The sequence below is a fragment of the Saccopteryx bilineata genome, chromosome 2, assembly GCF_036850765.1.
Source record: "Saccopteryx bilineata isolate mSacBil1 chromosome 2, mSacBil1_pri_phased_curated, whole genome shotgun sequence".
NCBI lineage: Eukaryota > Metazoa > Chordata > Mammalia > Chiroptera > Emballonuridae > Saccopteryx > Saccopteryx bilineata.
The window spans coordinates 197,381,377-197,399,770 of NC_089491.1; the positions used below are offsets into that span (position 1 = coordinate 197,381,377).

The window sequence follows — 18,394 nt, forward strand, 5'->3', positions numbered from 1 at the left end:
TTTTACACAGGGGGCCAGTTCATTGTCCCTCAGACCATTGGAGGGCTGCCACATACAGTGCTCTTCTCACTGACCACCAATGAAAGAGGTGCCCCTTCCGGAAGTGCAGTGGGGACCGGATAAATGGCCTCAGGAGGCCGCATGTGGCCCACACCGGAGTGTGGGGACGCCGGGTCTAGAAAAACAAGTGGACTGCAAAAGAGTGTAGGGTGGAAAGTGCTGTTACGGTCATGTATCAAGTACAAGTCCAGAGATGACTTTTGTGGTTTTGAAAATTGAATTTGCTGTTAATGCCGAGTCTCCACTGCTGCCTGCGCACTCTGTTGAGTGCTGAGACAAAGGAGCTCTGCTTCACCTCAGCTGAGTCACGTCAGAGGACATGGCTCATTTCCTACTGGAGATGGTACCACTGCCCTCAAATAAGATAACTTGACTCCACTGCAGCCTCCCAGCAAGGCCTTAAGACAGTCGGCTCACTCAGCCCCATGCAGAGGCCCTGAGACAGTCCTGCTCACTCAGCGCCGTGCAGGGGCCCTGAGACAGTCCAGCTCACTCAGCCCCGTGCAGGGGCCCTGAGACAGTCCTGCTCACTCAGCCCCGTGCAGAGTTCCTGACAGTCCTGCACACTCAGCCCCATGCAGGGGCCCTGAGACAGTCCTGCTCACTCAGCCCCGTGCAGGGGCCCTGAGACAGTCCTGCTCACTCAGCCCCGTGCAGGGGCCCTGAGACAGTCCTGCTCACTCAGCCCCGTGCAGAGGCCCTGAGACAGTCCTGCTCACTCAGCCCCGTGCAGAGGCCCTGAGACAGTGGACTCACTCAGCCCCGTGCAGAGGCCCTGAGACAGTCGGCTCACTCAGCCCCGTGCAGAGACCCTGAGACAATCCTGCTCACTCAGCCCCGTGCAGAGACCCTGAGACAGTCGGCTCACTCAGCCCCGTGCAGAGGCCCTGAGACAGTCCTGCTCACTCAGCCCCGTGCAGAGGCCCTGAGACAGTCCTGCTCACTCAGCCCCGTGCAGAGGCCCTGAGACAGTCGGCTCACTCAGCCTCGTGCAGAGACCCTGAGACAATCCTGCTCACTCAGCCCCGTGCAGAGACCCTGAGACAGTCGGCTCACTCAGCCCCCTGCAGAGGCCCTGAGACAGTCCTGCTCACTCAGCCTCGTGCAGAGGCCCTGAGACAGTGGACTCACTCAGCCCCGTGCAGAGGCCCTGAGACAGTCCTGCTCACTCAGCCCCATGCAGAGGCCCTGAGACAGTCCTGTTCACTGAGCCCCGTGCAGAGGCCCTGAGACAGTCCTGCTCACTCAGCCCCGTGCAGAGGCCCTGAGACAGTCCTGTTCACTGAGCCCCATGCAGAGGCCCTGAGACAGTCCTGCTCACTCAGCCCCATGCAGAGGCCCTGAGACAGTCCTGCTCACACAGCCCCGTGCAGAGGTCCTGAGACAGTCAGCTCACTCAGCCCTGTGCAGAGGCCCTGAGACAGTGGACTCACTCAGCCTCGTGCAGAGTTCCTGAGACAGTCCTGCTCACTCAGCCCCGTGTAGAGGCCCTGAGACAGTCCTGCTCACTCAGCCCCGTGCTGAGGCCCTGAGACAGTCCTGTTCACTCAGCCCCATGCAAAAGGCCGTGATGGGCACAACAGAGGCTCTGGATGGTGTCTTTTCACCTCAAGTTTCCATAGCCACCACCGGAAACTGCTAAAAATATCATTTCAGGTTCTGGACTCTTCCTGGGAAAGTGCACCGTTATGTGTGTGTCCTGTTTGAAGATCTCTACTGATCCCCTGGAGATTCATCATGCCTTGGCCTTGTTTTGGAGGAGAAATGGGAGAGGGAAAAGGGCTCAGATCCTACACTGTACTGGACATGAAGAACAGGAAAGTGACACTTCTGAGTGTTGTTTAATAATGAGGTGCAGTGCTGTTTAGGGGATAAAAATTTAAACAATTTTTCTTTTTAAGACTTCGTAATTATATACATTCCTGAATATAGAAATTCCAGATACTGGTCATACCAGGCATGCTGACTACATCCAAGGACTTTTTAAGTTGTTTCATGTGCTTGTAAAGCAGATAGTCCTTTTGTTGTCTTGTGTTCTTCTTGATGAACCGTGTACAGGTGACATTCACAACTGGTCTGGGCTTCTCATTCCTGAAAAACACTTGAGCGGAACACTTCCCCAAGCGTTCCTCTCCTTTCTGAAATGAAGAGTTTGGGAGTCAACAGATTGGTTCCTTCTCACTCCCCACCCACCCCAATACACAAACACATGATCGCCAAGTTCTTGGAACATGGCAGGTATCACTGGCATCAGAAAGAGGAGTGGCCTCTGCTTTGTGGAAAGTGACTTTTGTGCTCACAGCTGAACACAATAATCCTTCACTCTTTGCTGGCATTTAGACTCCTGCTTTCTGATGGTAGCCTAATAAAATAATGCTGGGCCTGTTCCAAATAGGCACCACTGATATCTCATGAGCACTGCTTGGCTCAAACCTCTAGGATAGTAGGCAATTGACTCTCTTCTCTAGACTAGCAGAATGCTTTGTTGGATCTCAAGCTTGGTAACTTGAACCAGAAGGTGAAGCTGGTGCCTCTTAATAAAAATGGCAACATCTTCATGCTGCCTTATGAATTTGGTCTTTTTATTCCAATTTTACAGATTAAGATGCTAAAATTTAAAGTGGAAGCTACTCCACGTCTCATACTAGGAAGTGGTAATCCGGGACTTAAGCACATGTCTGTCTGATGCCAAGGCCCCTGTCTCTGCACTAACTCCGTGTCTGTACTCTGAGATCCAGTCTGGATGAAGCAGAGGCAGGGGTCATCCCCACGGGGCTGAGTCAGCCACCTGCATGACCAAGGTTTGTTTGTTTGCCTTCACATCTACATGTTCCAGTACTGAGCATCCTGGGGTCACCCTCCTTGCCTCCCACCCAGACATAGTGGGAGCTGGGTAGTGGATACTTTAGGTGCACAGCAAATGTATGATTCATTTCTAGCACAGTGCTTCTCCCTTCTTTTAAAAAGGTCACATGTCTCATAACCTGACAATAAAAGTCAGGGGACTTATTCCCAGAAAAATACACATATGTGCATCCCATCAACGTGGGCCTAGAATTTGAGGAGGTTCACGGGCCACTATGGCCCATTCAAACCCATCTGTGTGCCCTGAGTTAGAAACCCCTGTTGCCCCATGATTGGTTGAATGGTAGAGTTCTTTTCACTTTTTCACTTGTTTAAACTGGGTAGTGTCTCAAGACAACAACCAAAAATAAACTGAAGAAAGAGGCCACAAGAAAACTGTCAGTCAAAACAGGATCTACTTATAGGCTTTCCAGTGGGCAGCTTTTCCTCCTGTGGGTGCTAATTTCAAATGGGAGGAAATTTCCATAGTGCATTAAAATCCTAACATAGTGCAGTGTAGACAAAGAGGTGGAGGGCACCGAGAAGAGGCTTATCACAGAGACAGGCTGGTGCACAGTCTGCTTTGATTTGGGAGCTGGACCCGTTTCCAGGGAAGAAAAAAGTCAGCTATCACCTCTTTTTGTTTTCCTTTCCTTTTTATTCTCCCCCCCCCCCAAACACAGCTCCATGGAATCAAAGCAGTTGTTTGGAGATGAAAGGACTGTCCTCACCCCCTAAAATGGATCATTTTAATAAGCTAGCTGTGCTATTTGGAGAAACATACTGTTGGTCAAAATAATCTAGTAGTTGTTTTTCCTTTAACTTTAACACTTTCAGTTTGCAACTCTAGAAATTTAAAGGCATCTCCCTTATGCTTTGAGGAAAATTTTAATTTTCAGGTTAATTAGCAAAGTCCAAGTATATTGTCTTGTTAGGACTTGTTTTTGAATATTGGTAAACACTCTCCTGGAAGCACTGGGCTGGTGTGATGGCTCCGCTCTGAAGTCTGCCCCCTAACACACTGTCCCACTGGATGCTGCCTGCTCATCTCCGTCCGCTCTGACTCAGCACCACACGAGATTCTGGGCTGCTCTCCCTACCCCTCTTGCTGCCTCCCAGCTTCACCAACACATGGAAATTCATCTGGTCCTAGTTTCTATAAGTCTTCTGTTTGCTCTTTCTTGAGAACAGAGAAAAGGAAACAGGCAAAGCAGATCCACCTGGTCAGAACTGTAAAGAGACTCATGATGCCTGTGGCATGCATTATTCCTGCTCTGTGTTTTACAGAATGCCTCTATTTGAGAAAGCTTCTGGAACTGGCCTCATGCTATGCTGGTCTGCTAATGAAAAATGTCACCAGCTACAGGAATAGGAACAAGTTGGCACTTGAGAGTGAGTCATTCTGAGGACTCTGAGGTGCTGGGGAGGAAGACTAAAGGGAGCTGTGAAATTCTCTCCCAGGGCCAGGGAAGGCGGGAGTCATGGCTGTGTGGACTGTTTTAGATGCAGCCCTGCAGGGGGACATGATGTGGAAGGAGTGAAATCTTGAGTTTCTAGATCTGTTCTTCAGTTCTTGAAAACAGAAAACAAAGACAGGAAAAACAAAACCCTCCAGGTAACTACATATTAATATTCTTACTTTAAAAAAAATAAATTCAGCCTGACCAGGTGGTGGCACAGTAGATAGAGCATTAGACTGGGATGCAGAGGACCCAGGTTCAAAACCTCAAGGTCGCCAGCTTGAGCAAGGGGTCACTCATTCTGCTGTAGCCTGCCCCCCCCCCATCAAGGCACATATGAGAAAGCAATCAATGAGAAACTAAGGTGTCTCGACAAAGAATTGATGCTTCTCATCTCACTCCCTTCCCATCTGTCCCTCTCTCTGTTTCTCACACACACACACACACACACACACACACACACACACCAGCTTACCTCTGGGTTATAGCGCTCTGTGGTGAACACCAGGTCAACTTGGTATTCCTTCTTTGAGTTGACCTGAAAGAGAGAAGCTGCGTCTCAGCTTGTGGGAGCTCTGCCAACGTCTTCATAGCCAAGAAACAACTTGAGATCACATGGCATGGGCACGGTAGCTGCGGCCCTTGTAGCCAAATTATGTTAGTACTTTTAGAAGGAACAAAGATCTCCTGTTTGGTCTGACTGTGCCATGTTACATGCTAGCTGACACCTGCTCACAAAGAGGGAGGCTGAGAAATGGAAACAGTCATATTGAGGCTGGAAGTTGACTGAGAACAGATGTGTAGGTGCAGGGCTGTAGGGTGCTCATGCCCCAGCTGCTCAGTGCTTGTCTCCCTGTCCTGGGCCCTGGGCTGCACCAGTGAGGGAGACAGACCAGGCCCTCCCTCCTGCTGCTCATGGTGGAACAGGGGGCCTGACAGCAAAGCTGCATCCAGTAATAGGTAAATGGTGGTGACTGAAGAGAGTGGTGGGCACAGAAGTGACTTCTTTCACCAAGGTGGTATGGAGGAGAGACTGTCCACGACATGATCATTACCAGATCAGAGAGCTAGATCGGGGTCAGACATTCTTCCCTAAGTTCCCTCAGAGACAGTCTGATCGACCCTACCTCTAAGCCCCACAGCATGCTGGTTCCTGGAACGGCAGCTGTCCTGCCCCAGGCACGTGTGTATACCCATACCTCTGTCCATCCTGCCGTGTTCTATAGAATTTTTTAGCACCTGCCAAGTGACATGGAGATGATCTACTTTATCTTGGTGGCAGCCCAAGACTTGCCTTGTATGTAAATTTCCCTTAATAAACTCTGTTTATTGGCAGACTGGAGTGGCCTGCCTCTTCAGTCTTTCCCAGCCCTCCCTTACAGAGGTAGATTTTCAGTCTCAGGGCTTTTTTTGGGGTTCGGATGTACCAACAAGTGGTCAAGGAAAGTGCCTGAGAGAAGGATGTATCAGCTGAGATCTAAAGGACAGTAGGAAGTCTGGCCAGTGGTGGCTCAGTGGATAGAGCACCGACCTGGGACACTGAAGTCCCAGGTTCAAAACCCCAAGCTTGCTGGCTTGAGCATGGTGTTGCTGACTTGAGCCTATGATCATCAACATGATACAAGGGTCACTGCCTTAGCGAGGGGTCACTGGCTCAGCTTGAGCCCTCTTCCACTCCAACCCCACCAAGGCACATATGAGAAGCAATCAATGAACAACTAAAGTGATGCTACTACGAGTTGATGCTTCTCATCTCCTCTCCTCCCCTCTGTCTCTCTGTCTCACTCTTTCAAAAAAATAAAAATAAAGGACAGTAGGGTGCCAGCCACACCCACACCTGGGGTATGGCAGAGGGACCCACCAGTGAGGTCAGTGGTAGGATTTGCCTATAGTCTGGAACAGGATGAATGGACAAGTCCTCAGCTGTTAGGATCTCTCCTTCCCTTGCATTTTCCACAAGATACATATTTCTAAACTTTGGAAGTGACTTTGAAACTTTTGAATTGATTCCAACTCATATTTTTAGAGTATACATACCCATATCATTAAAGCAATTTAAACTGTTTAGAAGACTTTTATATCATTTGTTGTGGACCGTAAATGGCAAAAAGCCATTGTAGATTTTGAGGCTTAGCAAAAGGCTAAGTTCTCCCCCCCCTCATCTCCATATTTGGCTTTGATGCTGAGTATTTGCACCCACTCCACTTGCTTCCTTGGGCTGCTGGAAGCAATATACATGCCCTTCCTCTGACTCTTTGTTTGTTTTCGGATGTTGGTAGATTTCACTAATGCATCCTGTTTTATGCCTTGGGAGAGTTCCTGTCTTAGCCTTGGATGTGCAACTTTGTATCGGGGTCCTTGATTTGCACATGGCTATATAATAAAGTGAACTGGGGCTACGGGGCACTCGGATACTGCCAGGCAGTTTGAAGAGTCCTCCTGGTCCCATCATTTTTGTTTTGATAAGTGTGTTTCCTTAATTCCGCACCGTTATTAGGAGCCTCACTGGTCCACAGCAAGTGGCACCCGAACAGATGACTTTAGTATGAGTACGAGGAAACTAAAACTGAAGGAAGGTGACGGAACTCCCCAAAGTGAAGTGCGCACAGTGAGTAAAGAAAGTTTTTGGGGAAAATGTAGTTGGGAGTAAAAGATTATGGGACAGATAGGGTAAAAAATAAGGGACCTTTTTGTAGAAATGTTTCCATATGAAGACAACTCGTCTGAAGAGTATCAGGGTGAGCCGGAAACAGAGGGATGTGAATATGAGGATAACTTGGAGTCTGAGGATAACAGGGGGGATGAAAAATCCGTGGCTATGGCTGCCTTAGCCGCGGGGCCTCCACTGCCCTCAACTCCTTTCTACATTCAACCCTCTGCTCCTCCGTTCCCTTATCGGGCTGATTCCAGAGTCTATAGCTCAAAATCTGGGAAATCACCTCTCCAATCTATAGACCAGGCTCGAAATATAGGGGAAACAATAGATGGCTTTGCCTGTTTTCCTGTTGTGGAAAGACAGGATAATATAGGGAGACTAGTGCGAGAACATGAACCTGTACCTTTTAAAACTCTGAAAGAGCTTAAACTTGCTTATGCTCAGTATGGGCCTACTGCCCCTTTTACACTTGGTTTATTAGATACTATTAGTGCAAAGGCTCTTCCCCCAAGTGACTGGAAGGCAATTGCTCCTGCTTGTCTCTCCAGGGGTGATTATTTGCTGTGGAAGTCAGACTTTCATGAAAAGGCTGTAGAGCAGGATGAGAAAAATCAGCAAGAGGAGGTTGCTATTACTGTAGATATGTTAACTGGAGAAGGACAATATGCCCGTACAGCTACTCAATTAGAGTATGGACCAGCTATTTATGATATAATTAATCAGATAGCCACACAGACATGAAAATGCCTGCCTATTCCAGGGACCAAAACGGAAGAATTTGGTAAAATTAGGCAGGATGCAGACGAGCAATTTCAAGACTTTGTCTCACAGCTAATTCAGCAGTTGAAAGAATAGTAGGAGATAAAAATGTGTAAAAGGTTTTAATAAAACAACTAACCTATGAAAATGCTAATTCTGCTTGTCAGGCTGCACTTCGGCCTCACCGCAAGAAGGGAGATACGGAGGACTATATCAGAATATGCGCCAATGTTGGGCCTTTATACATGCAAGGTCTTGCTTTTACCACAGGCAATAAGGCAAGATTTCCAGGACAAAACTTTGATAAAGGACAGAATAAGTGAAATAAGGAAGGTCAGGGAAGTACTTCTGCCTGTGGAAACTGTTTTCAATGCAGGGGTTTGGGCATTTTGCTAGAAACTGCCCTGCTTCCCCCGGATATTGGTCTCGACCTCTCCCTCAAGGACAGCCAGCCCTTAAGGCTCCAGATCTCTGCCCACTTTGTAGACAAGGGAAACATTGGAAGAGTAAGGGGAGGACTAAATATACTACCGGAGGGCAGGGGAACGGACAATGGGGCCCTCCCTGGCCCCATCAAACAATAGGGGTAATGTCAATGTTTCCTCAGCAAACTGATTCCAGCAGGCCAAACATTGCCCAACTAATCCAGGCAACAACAGGCAGTGCAGGACTGGACCTCAGTCCCACCTCCCAATTCGTATTAACTCCAGAGATGGGACCTCAAGCTATACCCACTGGAATTTTTGGGCCACTTCCCAGTAACACAGTAGGACTCTTGTTTTAGGCAGAAGTAGTTTAACTATGAGAGAATCTTTGTTCTTCCTGGAGTAATAGACTCTGATTATACAGGGGAAATTAAAGTAATGGCTCACCCTCTGAGGAATATAGTCACTATCTCCCCTGACATGAAAATTGCTCAGTTAATCCTTTTACCTCTTTTAAGACAGGGCCAAACCCTGCTAAAGGGACCCCAAGAGAATCAAAGATTTGGCTCCACTGAAACTGCTTATTGGATTCAAAAAATAGGTCAGGAACGCCCTGAAATGAAACTAACAATACAAGGGCGTAAGTTTAAAGGGCTTTTAGATACTGGAGCTGATGTATCTGTTATTGCTAAGCTACATTGGCCTCCTTCCTGGCCCACTCATGCAGCAGCCACAGAATTACAAGGTATAGGACAGAGTAACTCCCTTCAACAAAGTTCTAGTTTTTTACAATGGGAAGATAAAGAAGGTCATTCTGGATTTTTTTCAGCCTTATGTGCTCCCTGGATTGCCAGTTAATTTGTGGGGTAGAGATGTTTTGAAAAATATGGGAGCATTGCTTGTCAGTCTTAATAGTTTAGTTAGCACTCAAATGCTTGATCAGGGATTTTTGCCCACTAAGGGTCTAGGGAAAGAACAGCGAGGAATTCTCACCCCCATAGAAGTGGCACCCAATACCAGAAGGTGTGGATTAGGATATCAAAATTTAGCATAGGGGCCTTGGTAGCTCCCGCTACCCCAATAATGCATTGTGCAGACCCAATTACTTGGAAATCAGATAATCCTGTATGGGTAGACCAATGGCCCCTTTCTCAGGAGAAACTTAGGGCAGCTGCTCAATTGGTACAGGAACAGCTACAGCTTGGGCACATTGAACCATCTAATAGTCCATGGAATACACCTATATTTGTCATTAGAAAGAAATCAGGAAACTGGAGGCTATTACAAGATTTGAGAGCAATAAATAAGACTATGGAAATTATGGGTCCTCTCCAGCTAGGACTTCTTTCTCCTACTGCCATTCCATGGAATTATCACCTTGTAGTTGTTGACTTGAAGGATTGCTTTTTTACTATTCCTTTAAGCCCTCATGATTGCAAGCATTTTGCATTCAGTGTTCCTTCACTTAATTTCCAGGCTCCAGTGGAGCAATATCAATGGAGAGTTTTGCCTCAAGGTATGGCTAACAGTCCTACCTTGGGCCAAAAATATGTTGCTCAAGCCATCTCTCCAGTATGAAGGCAGCACCCTAAGGCATACATAATTCATTATATGGATAATATTCTTATTGCTCATCCAGATAAAGACACTGTGTTTACCATTTTGCAACAACTAGAATATTCTCTGAAAGAATCAGGACTTTATATAGATCCTGAAAAGGTACAGCAATCTTTACCTTTTTCTTATTTAGGACAAATTATTGAGGGACAACAAATTTGCCCACAGAAAATAAAAATCAGGACAGATCATTTGCGAACTTTAAACAATTTCCAGAAACTGTTGGGAGATATTAATTGGCTTAGACCTTCCTTGAAATTAACTACTGGAGAACTTTTTGATATTCTTAGAGGCTCAGCTAAACCAGCTTCTCCTCAGCTACTTACAGCTGTGGGACAACAAGCTTTACAGCTTGCAGAAAAGGCCTTGCAGCAAGCACAACTAAAACACATAAATCCTGAGGAATCAATTGCCTTACTAATGTGTCCCTTGAGTTATACTCCAACGGGACTATTGTGGCAAGCTTCAGGTCCTATTGAGTGGATTCATTTAGCTGTTACTCCTAAGAAAGTTTTATCTCCATATTTTGATCTTGTTGCCTCCTTGATTATCAAGGGGTGTAGGCGACTTACAGTTTATAGGTTTTGAGCCACAGACTGTTGTTCCTTTTTCAAAGGATCAACAACAATGGCTCTGGGAAACTTCCACAAAATGGCAAATTGCTTTTGCAAATTTTACAGGCCAAATTGATTCTCACTACCCAGCTGATAAAATAGTTCAATTTTCATTAATTACTACCTTTATATTTCCTAAGACAGTTGTTAATGAGCCCATTCCTGAAACACCTACAATCTTTACTGATGGATCCAGCTCAGGAATAGCAGGCTTAATAATCAATGGACAGCTTTATACTGAAACAGTCACCTTAAAATCAGCTCAAAGAGTAGAATTACATGCCATTATCATGGCTTTTCAGCATTTGCCATATTCCTCCTTTAACCTGTATACAGACAGCAGATATTTACTTATGGTTGTTTCCACTATAGAGACTGCTGTCTTAGGGACAACTGTTAATGAGGAACTATTTCAGCAGTTTCTCCTTCAAAGACTTGTACGTCAACATACAGCTCCGTGTTTTATAGGACATATTTTGAGCTCACTCCATGCTACCTGGAACTTTAGCACAAGGGAATGCCCTTGTTGATCAAGCTACCCAAAAGAAAATTATTGGAGCAACCATGACAGAAAAAGCAATTCAGTCTTATACTATCCATCACCAGAATGCTGCAGCCCTGCCTAAACAGTTTCAACTTTCTCAGGAAGCAGCACGGCAGATTGTTAAATCTTGTACAAGGCGTCCTATACTACAATCTGTCCCTTCATTTGGAATTAACCCTCAAGGACTCCTACCGGGACAACTTTGGCAAATAGATGTTACTCATATGCCTTCATTTAGCAAACAGTCCTTTGTCCATGTTACAGTGGATACTTATTCTGGATTTATAGTAGCCTCTGCCAGAATAGAAGAGGCTGCTAAGCATGTTATAGCTCATTGCTTGTATGCATTTTCTATTATTGGACTTCCTAAACTGATTAAAACTGACAATGCTCCTGCATATGTAGGAAAAGCATTTACTACATTTTTCAGACTTTTGGATTTGACCTAAAGACGGGTATTTCTTACAATCCCCAAGGTCAAGGCATTGTAGAGCGTGCACATCAAACACTTAAAAATCAATTGGAAAAAATAAAAAAAGGGGAAATATACCCTCAAACTCCTGCAAATCTTCTTTGTCATGCTCTTTTTACTTTAAATTTTTTGAATACTGATGTACAGGGTCATTCAGCAGCAGAGAGACTCTGGAACCCTGCAAGGAAAGCCTTCCCTGAAGTGCAGTGGAGGGACCCACTCACAGGAATCTGGCAAGGGCCAGACCCTGTTCTCTTATGGGGCTGAGGATATGTGTGTGTTTTTCCTAGGTCTGCTGAAGCTCCTCGGTGGGTCCCTGAGTGACTGGTGAGACACCATGATTCTAGATGAGAGACTCACTTCACAAGAGCAATTGTATGAGGCTTATTTTACTATGCTCTCTTCCCTTTCTCAATTATTATTATCTAATTTTTTTAATGTTTTAGATCATTTTATTTCTTTTCTGCTCCATTGCTTGAAAAGAGGGTGAAAGGGGGGCCTGATTTGGGTGTTGCTGAACAGAAATCTCATACGGCCATCTCGAGATTTTTCAAGAGAGATCTGTTTAGTATATATCCTTATTACATTCCTATTAAGGTAGCCCCACTTAAGATCAAGCAGGCCATAGTTTAATCTCTAAAACCCCGGGTTTCACTCTTGATTTGTGTGATTGTATGTGAAGTCTTTGTTAAATGTCTAAGTGTCTTTGTTTATAAGGCCTGAATTAAGTCCTTACATGAAAAGTAATAATAATAATAATTTTGGAAATGCCGGCTCTAGTATTGAAAATGAAATAAAAATAATTTCATTTCCCTACATAAATATAATTTTGTTTGGAATAAGTAAAGTGCACTCATTTTGGATCCAAAAGACTTGCTAATTTAGCCAGGCTGCTCCAGGCCACAAGTGGAAGGCTTGAAGCAGCATAGATTTACATAATAAAAATATAAAGATTTTTTTTTACTATAGGAGAATAATGAAGATCACACTGGGATTTTTCAGTTTTGATATGTACTCTCTAAAGTGCCTGTTAATTAATGTTAAGGGGGTGTTTTGATAAGTGTGGGAATGTTGCTTGAAGGTGCATTTACTCTATTTTCGTTAAAAGTTAACAAAGTCAGGAATTTCTTGCAATCTTTGAAGTCAAAGTATTGTAAAGTGTGCTTAACATTTGCTTGAAGATCAATTGTAAATAATATAAAAAGAAGGGGGGGGGGTCATGTCCTGGAGCTCCTGTGGGTCTACCCTGTCATGCTTTTTACTTTGAATGCTGAGGAACAAGAGATGCCAAAATTTTTTTGTCCTGCAAACTACTACCCCTTTTTATTCAAGCCCCTCAGTGAGATCTTCTGAGCATGGCTTTTAAGGTACCAAGAGATAGAAAAAGCCCAAAGGAGATCAGGTAAAATACTAGCTCTTGGCATACGCCGTCAAAGGCCCCAACGCCCCAACTGGAACTGCATCAGGGTCCTGCTTCAATAGTGGAAAGGATGGTCATTTAAGCCAAAGCCTGCCAGGCTTACATGCTTTTGCTGTGAGGAAGAAGGGACACTGGAAGGTAGGCTTCCTCCTCGCTCCTCTAAGGGAGGGTTCAGTCTCTTCTAGCCCTGCTCCAGCCACCTGTGACCTAACGTTGCCCAGAATACTGAGATTTACCACTGAAGGCTAAAAGGTGCCCAGGGCCGTCAGCCCCATCTATGACACTGTGGACGAGCCTGGGGTATTTCTTCCAAGTAGCCAGTAGACTGGTCTCATTTACACAAGGGCCACTTAACTATGTCTTGCCTAAATATTCAGGTTTTTTATTCTTCCCTCGAAGATCTCTGTTGTGGGTATTGATAGTCCTATTTTCTGCTGCTTTGTTTAATATATAGTCTTTCCTTTATTCCTCCTGCCTCAATGCCCCATTCATATTTTAGGCTAGGACCTACTCCTAATTTAGAGCTCCTTTTTTCCTTTTTTTGCCAACTTACAAATTTACCTCTGCCACCCAACTTAGTGTATTCCAAGGTTCTCCTCACCACCCCATGGCTGTAAAGCTCCAGTATAAGGCCCCCTGGGTTCATCTTTCCAGTTTAAAGGAAACAGAAGCTCCATCTTCATGCATGCTGCGGATGGCTTTTCCAGTCTACCTGGGTCATTGCCAGCTGGGAGCAGCAGTCATTGGGACTTTGATGCTAGCTGCAGAGTGTGGAAGGGTGACAGCAATTCCATTGCCATGTGGACTTTTCCTGAATGTGGACTTTTCCTGGACTCCTGCTCCTGTGACAGTTTTTGATGGACTGAACTGGGGTTGGGTTGCATTTGCAGAGATTTGGAATGGTGTTGGTGCCAACTTCGACTTGGTGAACACGTTAAGGACATTACTCTTTTATAGATTCTTGTTGTATTAGCCAAGAGTTTGCTTAAAGGCTTGAGCATTGGCTATACTAATTTTGTGTTTGTTCTGTATTTTTTTAGTCTGCCTCCAAATTAGAATCTGGGAAACTAGGAAATAAGATAAGTGCAAATCTCAGCACACAAATTAAAAATAGAAAAGGGGGATATGTTGTGGACCATAAATGGCAAAAAGCCATTGTAGATTTTGAGGCTTAGCAAAAGGCTAAGTTCTCTCCCCTCCATCTCCATATTTGGCTTTGATGCTGAGTATCTGCACCCACTCCACTTGCTTCCTTGGGCTGCTGGAAGCAATATAAATGCCCTTCCTCTGACTCTTTGTTTGTTTTCGGATGTTGGTAGATTTCACTAATGCATCCTGTTTTATGCCTTGGGAGAGTTCCTGTCTTAGCCTTGGATGTGCAACTTTGTATCAGGGTCCTTGATTTGCATATGGCTATATAATAAAGCGAACTGGGGCTATGGGGCACTCGGATACTGCCAGGCAGTTTGAAGAGTCCTCCTAGTCCCATCGTTTTTGTTTTGATAAGTGTGTTTCCTTAATTCCGTTATTAGGAGCCATGCTGGTCCGCGGCAATCATTTGCCATCATCTTCTTTTCTTTTGGTAATTTTTTTAGAGAAAATGATCATTCATTAAAAGGAGTATTTTCTAGAGAAGCAAGAGAACTTTGTGCTGTGTGGTTCTGAAGCTATTTCATAGAATCCTGATTAAGTTAAACTCTAGAAACATTCATTTCCTTTGACTTTCAGCCCCGGAACGCAATAACTGAACAGGATTATCTTATATTAAATAGACCAGCAATCATCCATCACTGTTATGGATTCTTAAAAAGTTCTGGGAAACTGGAGAATGGAGGGATAGGATTCCATGGCAGTTATTTGTGTAAAGAATATTTAGGCCCTGGCTGGTTGGCTCAATGGTAGAGCATTAGCCCAGCATGTGGATGTTCAATTCCCAGTCAGGGCACACAAGAGAAGCACCCATCTGCTTCTCCACTCCTCTCCCTCCCCTTTCTCTCCCTCTCTCTCTCTCCCTCTCTCTCTCTCTCTCTCATGCCACCGGTTGAATTCTTGGTCAGGGAAAAAGAAGAACAGATAAAAGAATATTTAAACACAAATGTATAGATGGTGCTGGGGGAGGGGAGCACCCAGCACCCAGGAGCAGTTTGCTTAGGGCTCATTTTCCATCTTGCAACAAGTTCTGGTGTAAATTGAAACTCTGATCTCAATTTAAAAAATTCATACACACAAATCTGTCTTCTCACTCGTTCACTGTTTGCCCCCTACTATGCCAGGCACCCGGGAGATACAAGGAAATACACCGGTAACATTCGGTCCAGTCTTACCAGAGACCTGCTTCTAGAGTGGGAGAGGGCAAGTCACAGCCACAGAGTGTGGCTCATCAATGTGGCTGGGCGCTGCCTGCATGCAGAGTGCGGGTGAAGGAGGCTTTCTAGAGCAGGTGAGGCCTGAACTAATTCTCTGAGAAGCTGGTGCTGACCAAGCAAAGGTGTGGGAATGGAGTTATGGATGAGAAACAGGTCTATGGGAGGAGACCTCACAGAGTGACCTGGTCATACATCCCTGATTGGCTGGGTCATGGTAGGCATTCGTGTGCCAGGCTGTAAGTTCTTCAGTGAGAGGTTTTAAGCCACTGTTTTTGTGCATCTATGTTAACACACCTTTGAAATGCCAGAAGTAAATAGCCCTGGAGGGGATATTATTACCCCTCAAGAGAACACATAACACTGGGGAACAATTTTTTTTTTCATTTTCTGTTGCATGAGGTTTTAGAACTGTTTCTATATATTTCTGCATTGCTGATTCCAAATATGAAATCCATTTTTTGGTGCATGCTCTAGTTTTTATGCAATTTTAATTTCTTTTTGTTACAGTTAATGGCATGCATTGGTTTTTAAATTGGAGTTAAAGTGCAATGATTCTTGGATTGAACGTAACCACAAGGCAATTAATGTTTTATAAACATCACTTTTACATAATTGTAGTTGTTTTTAAATGATTATCTGATAAAAACACCTTCTTATTTTGTTTTAGATTGAATCATGTCTTCTTTGAGTAGGTGTAAATGTGAGAATAGTCTTGACACCTTCTGTTATATATGTGGCTGTTACACACTTCAACGTCAAAGGTGCAATATTTCATCATTTGTGACATGTGCATATATTGCCTATTTTCAAGTTCCCCTTGGCGATCAAGACAAGAACTGGGCTCCTCATATTGTGTGTCATAATTATGAGGAAATGCTTCATGACTGGACAAAAGGAAAATGCAAAGGAATGCCTTTTGGTATTCCCATGGTTTGGCATGAACTTAAGGACCATGGCAGTGACTGTTATTTCTGTCTGATCCATACAAAGGGCATTGGCAAGAAAAAAAGGTGTATGATCACATATCCTAATATTCCTTCAGCAATATGACCTATCTTACAGTCTGAGACACTCCCGGTTCCGGTTTTCAATGTTTTTTATTTCTTCTAAGGATGAGGAAAGTGAACAAGGTGATCAAGTGCATTTTGATAAGATGTATGAGGAAATGGTTGTAGAATCTGAAGGGTCGTCTTCTGATGCCAAGTAGTCATTAACCCCTCAGCAGTTTAGCCAACCCGAATTGAATGACTTAGTAAGAGATTTGGGCCTATCAAAGAAAGCAGCTGAGTTATTAGCCTCCAGGCTTCAAGAAAAGAATGTACTTCACTGGTCAGCTAAAGTATCCCATTTCAGGAAGCATGAACAAATTTTTGTGACTTTTTTCCGAAGACAAACACTTTGTTTACTGTCATGATATTAGTAGTCTTCTCAGCCAGCTAGGTGTTACCACTTACAGTCCATCAGAATGGCAGCTATTTCTTTTTCTTTTTTTCCAGAGACAGAGAGAGAGTCAGAGAGAGGGATAGACAGGGACAGACAGACAGGAACAGAGAGATGAGAAGCATCAATCATTAGTTTTTCATTGTGCATTGAGACACCTTAGTTGTTCATTGATTGCTTTCTCATATATGCCTTGACCACAGGTCTTCAGCAGACTGAGTAACCCCTTGCTCGAGCCAGCAACCTTGGGTCCAAGCTGGTGAGCTTTGCTAAAACCAGATGAGCCCGCGCTCAAGCTGGTGACCTTGGGGTCTCGAACCTGAGTCCTCCACATCCTAGTCCGATGCTCTGTCCACTGCTCCACTGCCTGGTCAGGCTTGGTGGCTATTTCTTGACAGCTCTAACTGGAGTCTGAAATGTGTTCTCCTACACAACGGTAATGTTTATGCAGCGGTTCCAATTGGTTATTCAACTCAGAGAAGATTATAATGACATAAAAATTGTCCTTGACTTTCTGAAGTATAAGGAGCACAACTGGATCATTTGTGTGGATCTTAAAATGGTAAATTTCCTGCTAGGACAACAGAGAAGTTTCACAAAGTATCCTTGCATTCTGTGTTTGTGGGACAGCCGAGCTCGGGAGAAACACTCGACACAGAAGGAGAGGCCAAAACATGAAGCTCTGGAAGTAGGGATGCAAAATATTGTGAATGAACCTGTAGTTAATCGAGACAGGATCATTTTCCCCCACTTCACATCAAACTTGGCTTAATGAAGCAGTTTGTTCAGGCTTTGAATAGAGAAAGTGAATGCTTTCAACATATTATTTCTGCTCTTCCTGCCTTGTCTTTTGAGAAGATAAAAGTAGGTGTATTCAATGGACCTCAAATTTGAACCATCATACATAATGAAGAATTTGCCAGGAAGATGAATAAGGAGGAGAAAGCAGTATGGCAGTCTTTTGTGGCAGTTACAAAGAACTTCCTTGGCAACAAAAAAGAAGAAAACTATGAACTTCTGTTCAAAGGATGCTGTTGGCTTTCCACGACATTGGATGTAACATGAGCATTAAGATTCACTTCCTGAACAGTCACCTTGATAAGGTTCCCGAAAATCATGGAGCTGTTAGTGATGAGCAGACTACTACTGGAGCATCAAATGAGATTGTCCTCAACAAGTACACAAATGCAATTTTTTGCCTGAATAGAATTTAAATAAGTTTTGTGCAAATTTTATGATTAAAATAAGTGTTTTAATATGTTCTATTTTGAAATTGTAGACAAACTCTGATGCAATATCTTTTAGTGTATTAGTGTATTTACTGCATTATATATGTTAAATTAAATGTTGAAAATTTTATAATAAGATGAAAAGATAAAATCTTGAATAGCAAAAAAACTGTAGCTTACAGAGAAAAACTAATGTCAGATTTGAGATCAGCATACTCGAATTAGGTAAGAACAAGTGTTTTTGCAACAGAAATGTTGTTCCCCAGTGTAATCTGTGAACTCTCCCATAATCAGTCCCCACCTTGCTCCCCACCTGTTCAAGTCATCTTTCTGACATTCCCTCCTTTATGTCAAATGCATAAAAGAAGCTGAAAAACTGTTATTCTCCAGAGCATTGGTAATCTTGCTGTCCAGCCTATGTGGTCAGTTTGGCTCAGATTAACTCTTACAAAAATTCTCTATAGGTCTGAATATTTCTTATGTTAATA

The 18,394-nt window shown here is 44.1% G+C and overlaps 1 protein-coding gene across 2 annotated transcripts in view; it reads right to left on the minus strand.

The window, feature by feature from the left end:
* The window catches only part of RARRES1 (retinoic acid receptor responder 1), a 59,888-nt gene that overhangs the window by 16,914 nt on the left and 24,580 nt on the right, over positions 1 to 18,394 (minus strand). For both annotated transcript variants that reach the window (XM_066259041.1, XM_066259040.1), the window contains exons 2-3: positions 4,840 to 4,902; positions 2,015 to 2,198 (exon numbers count right to left, since the gene is read on the minus strand). In XM_066259041.1, coding sequence (XP_066115138.1) covers positions 2,015 to 2,198; positions 4,840 to 4,902 — 247 coding nt within the window. The remainder of the gene's footprint in view (positions 1 to 2,014; positions 2,199 to 4,839; positions 4,903 to 18,394) is intronic.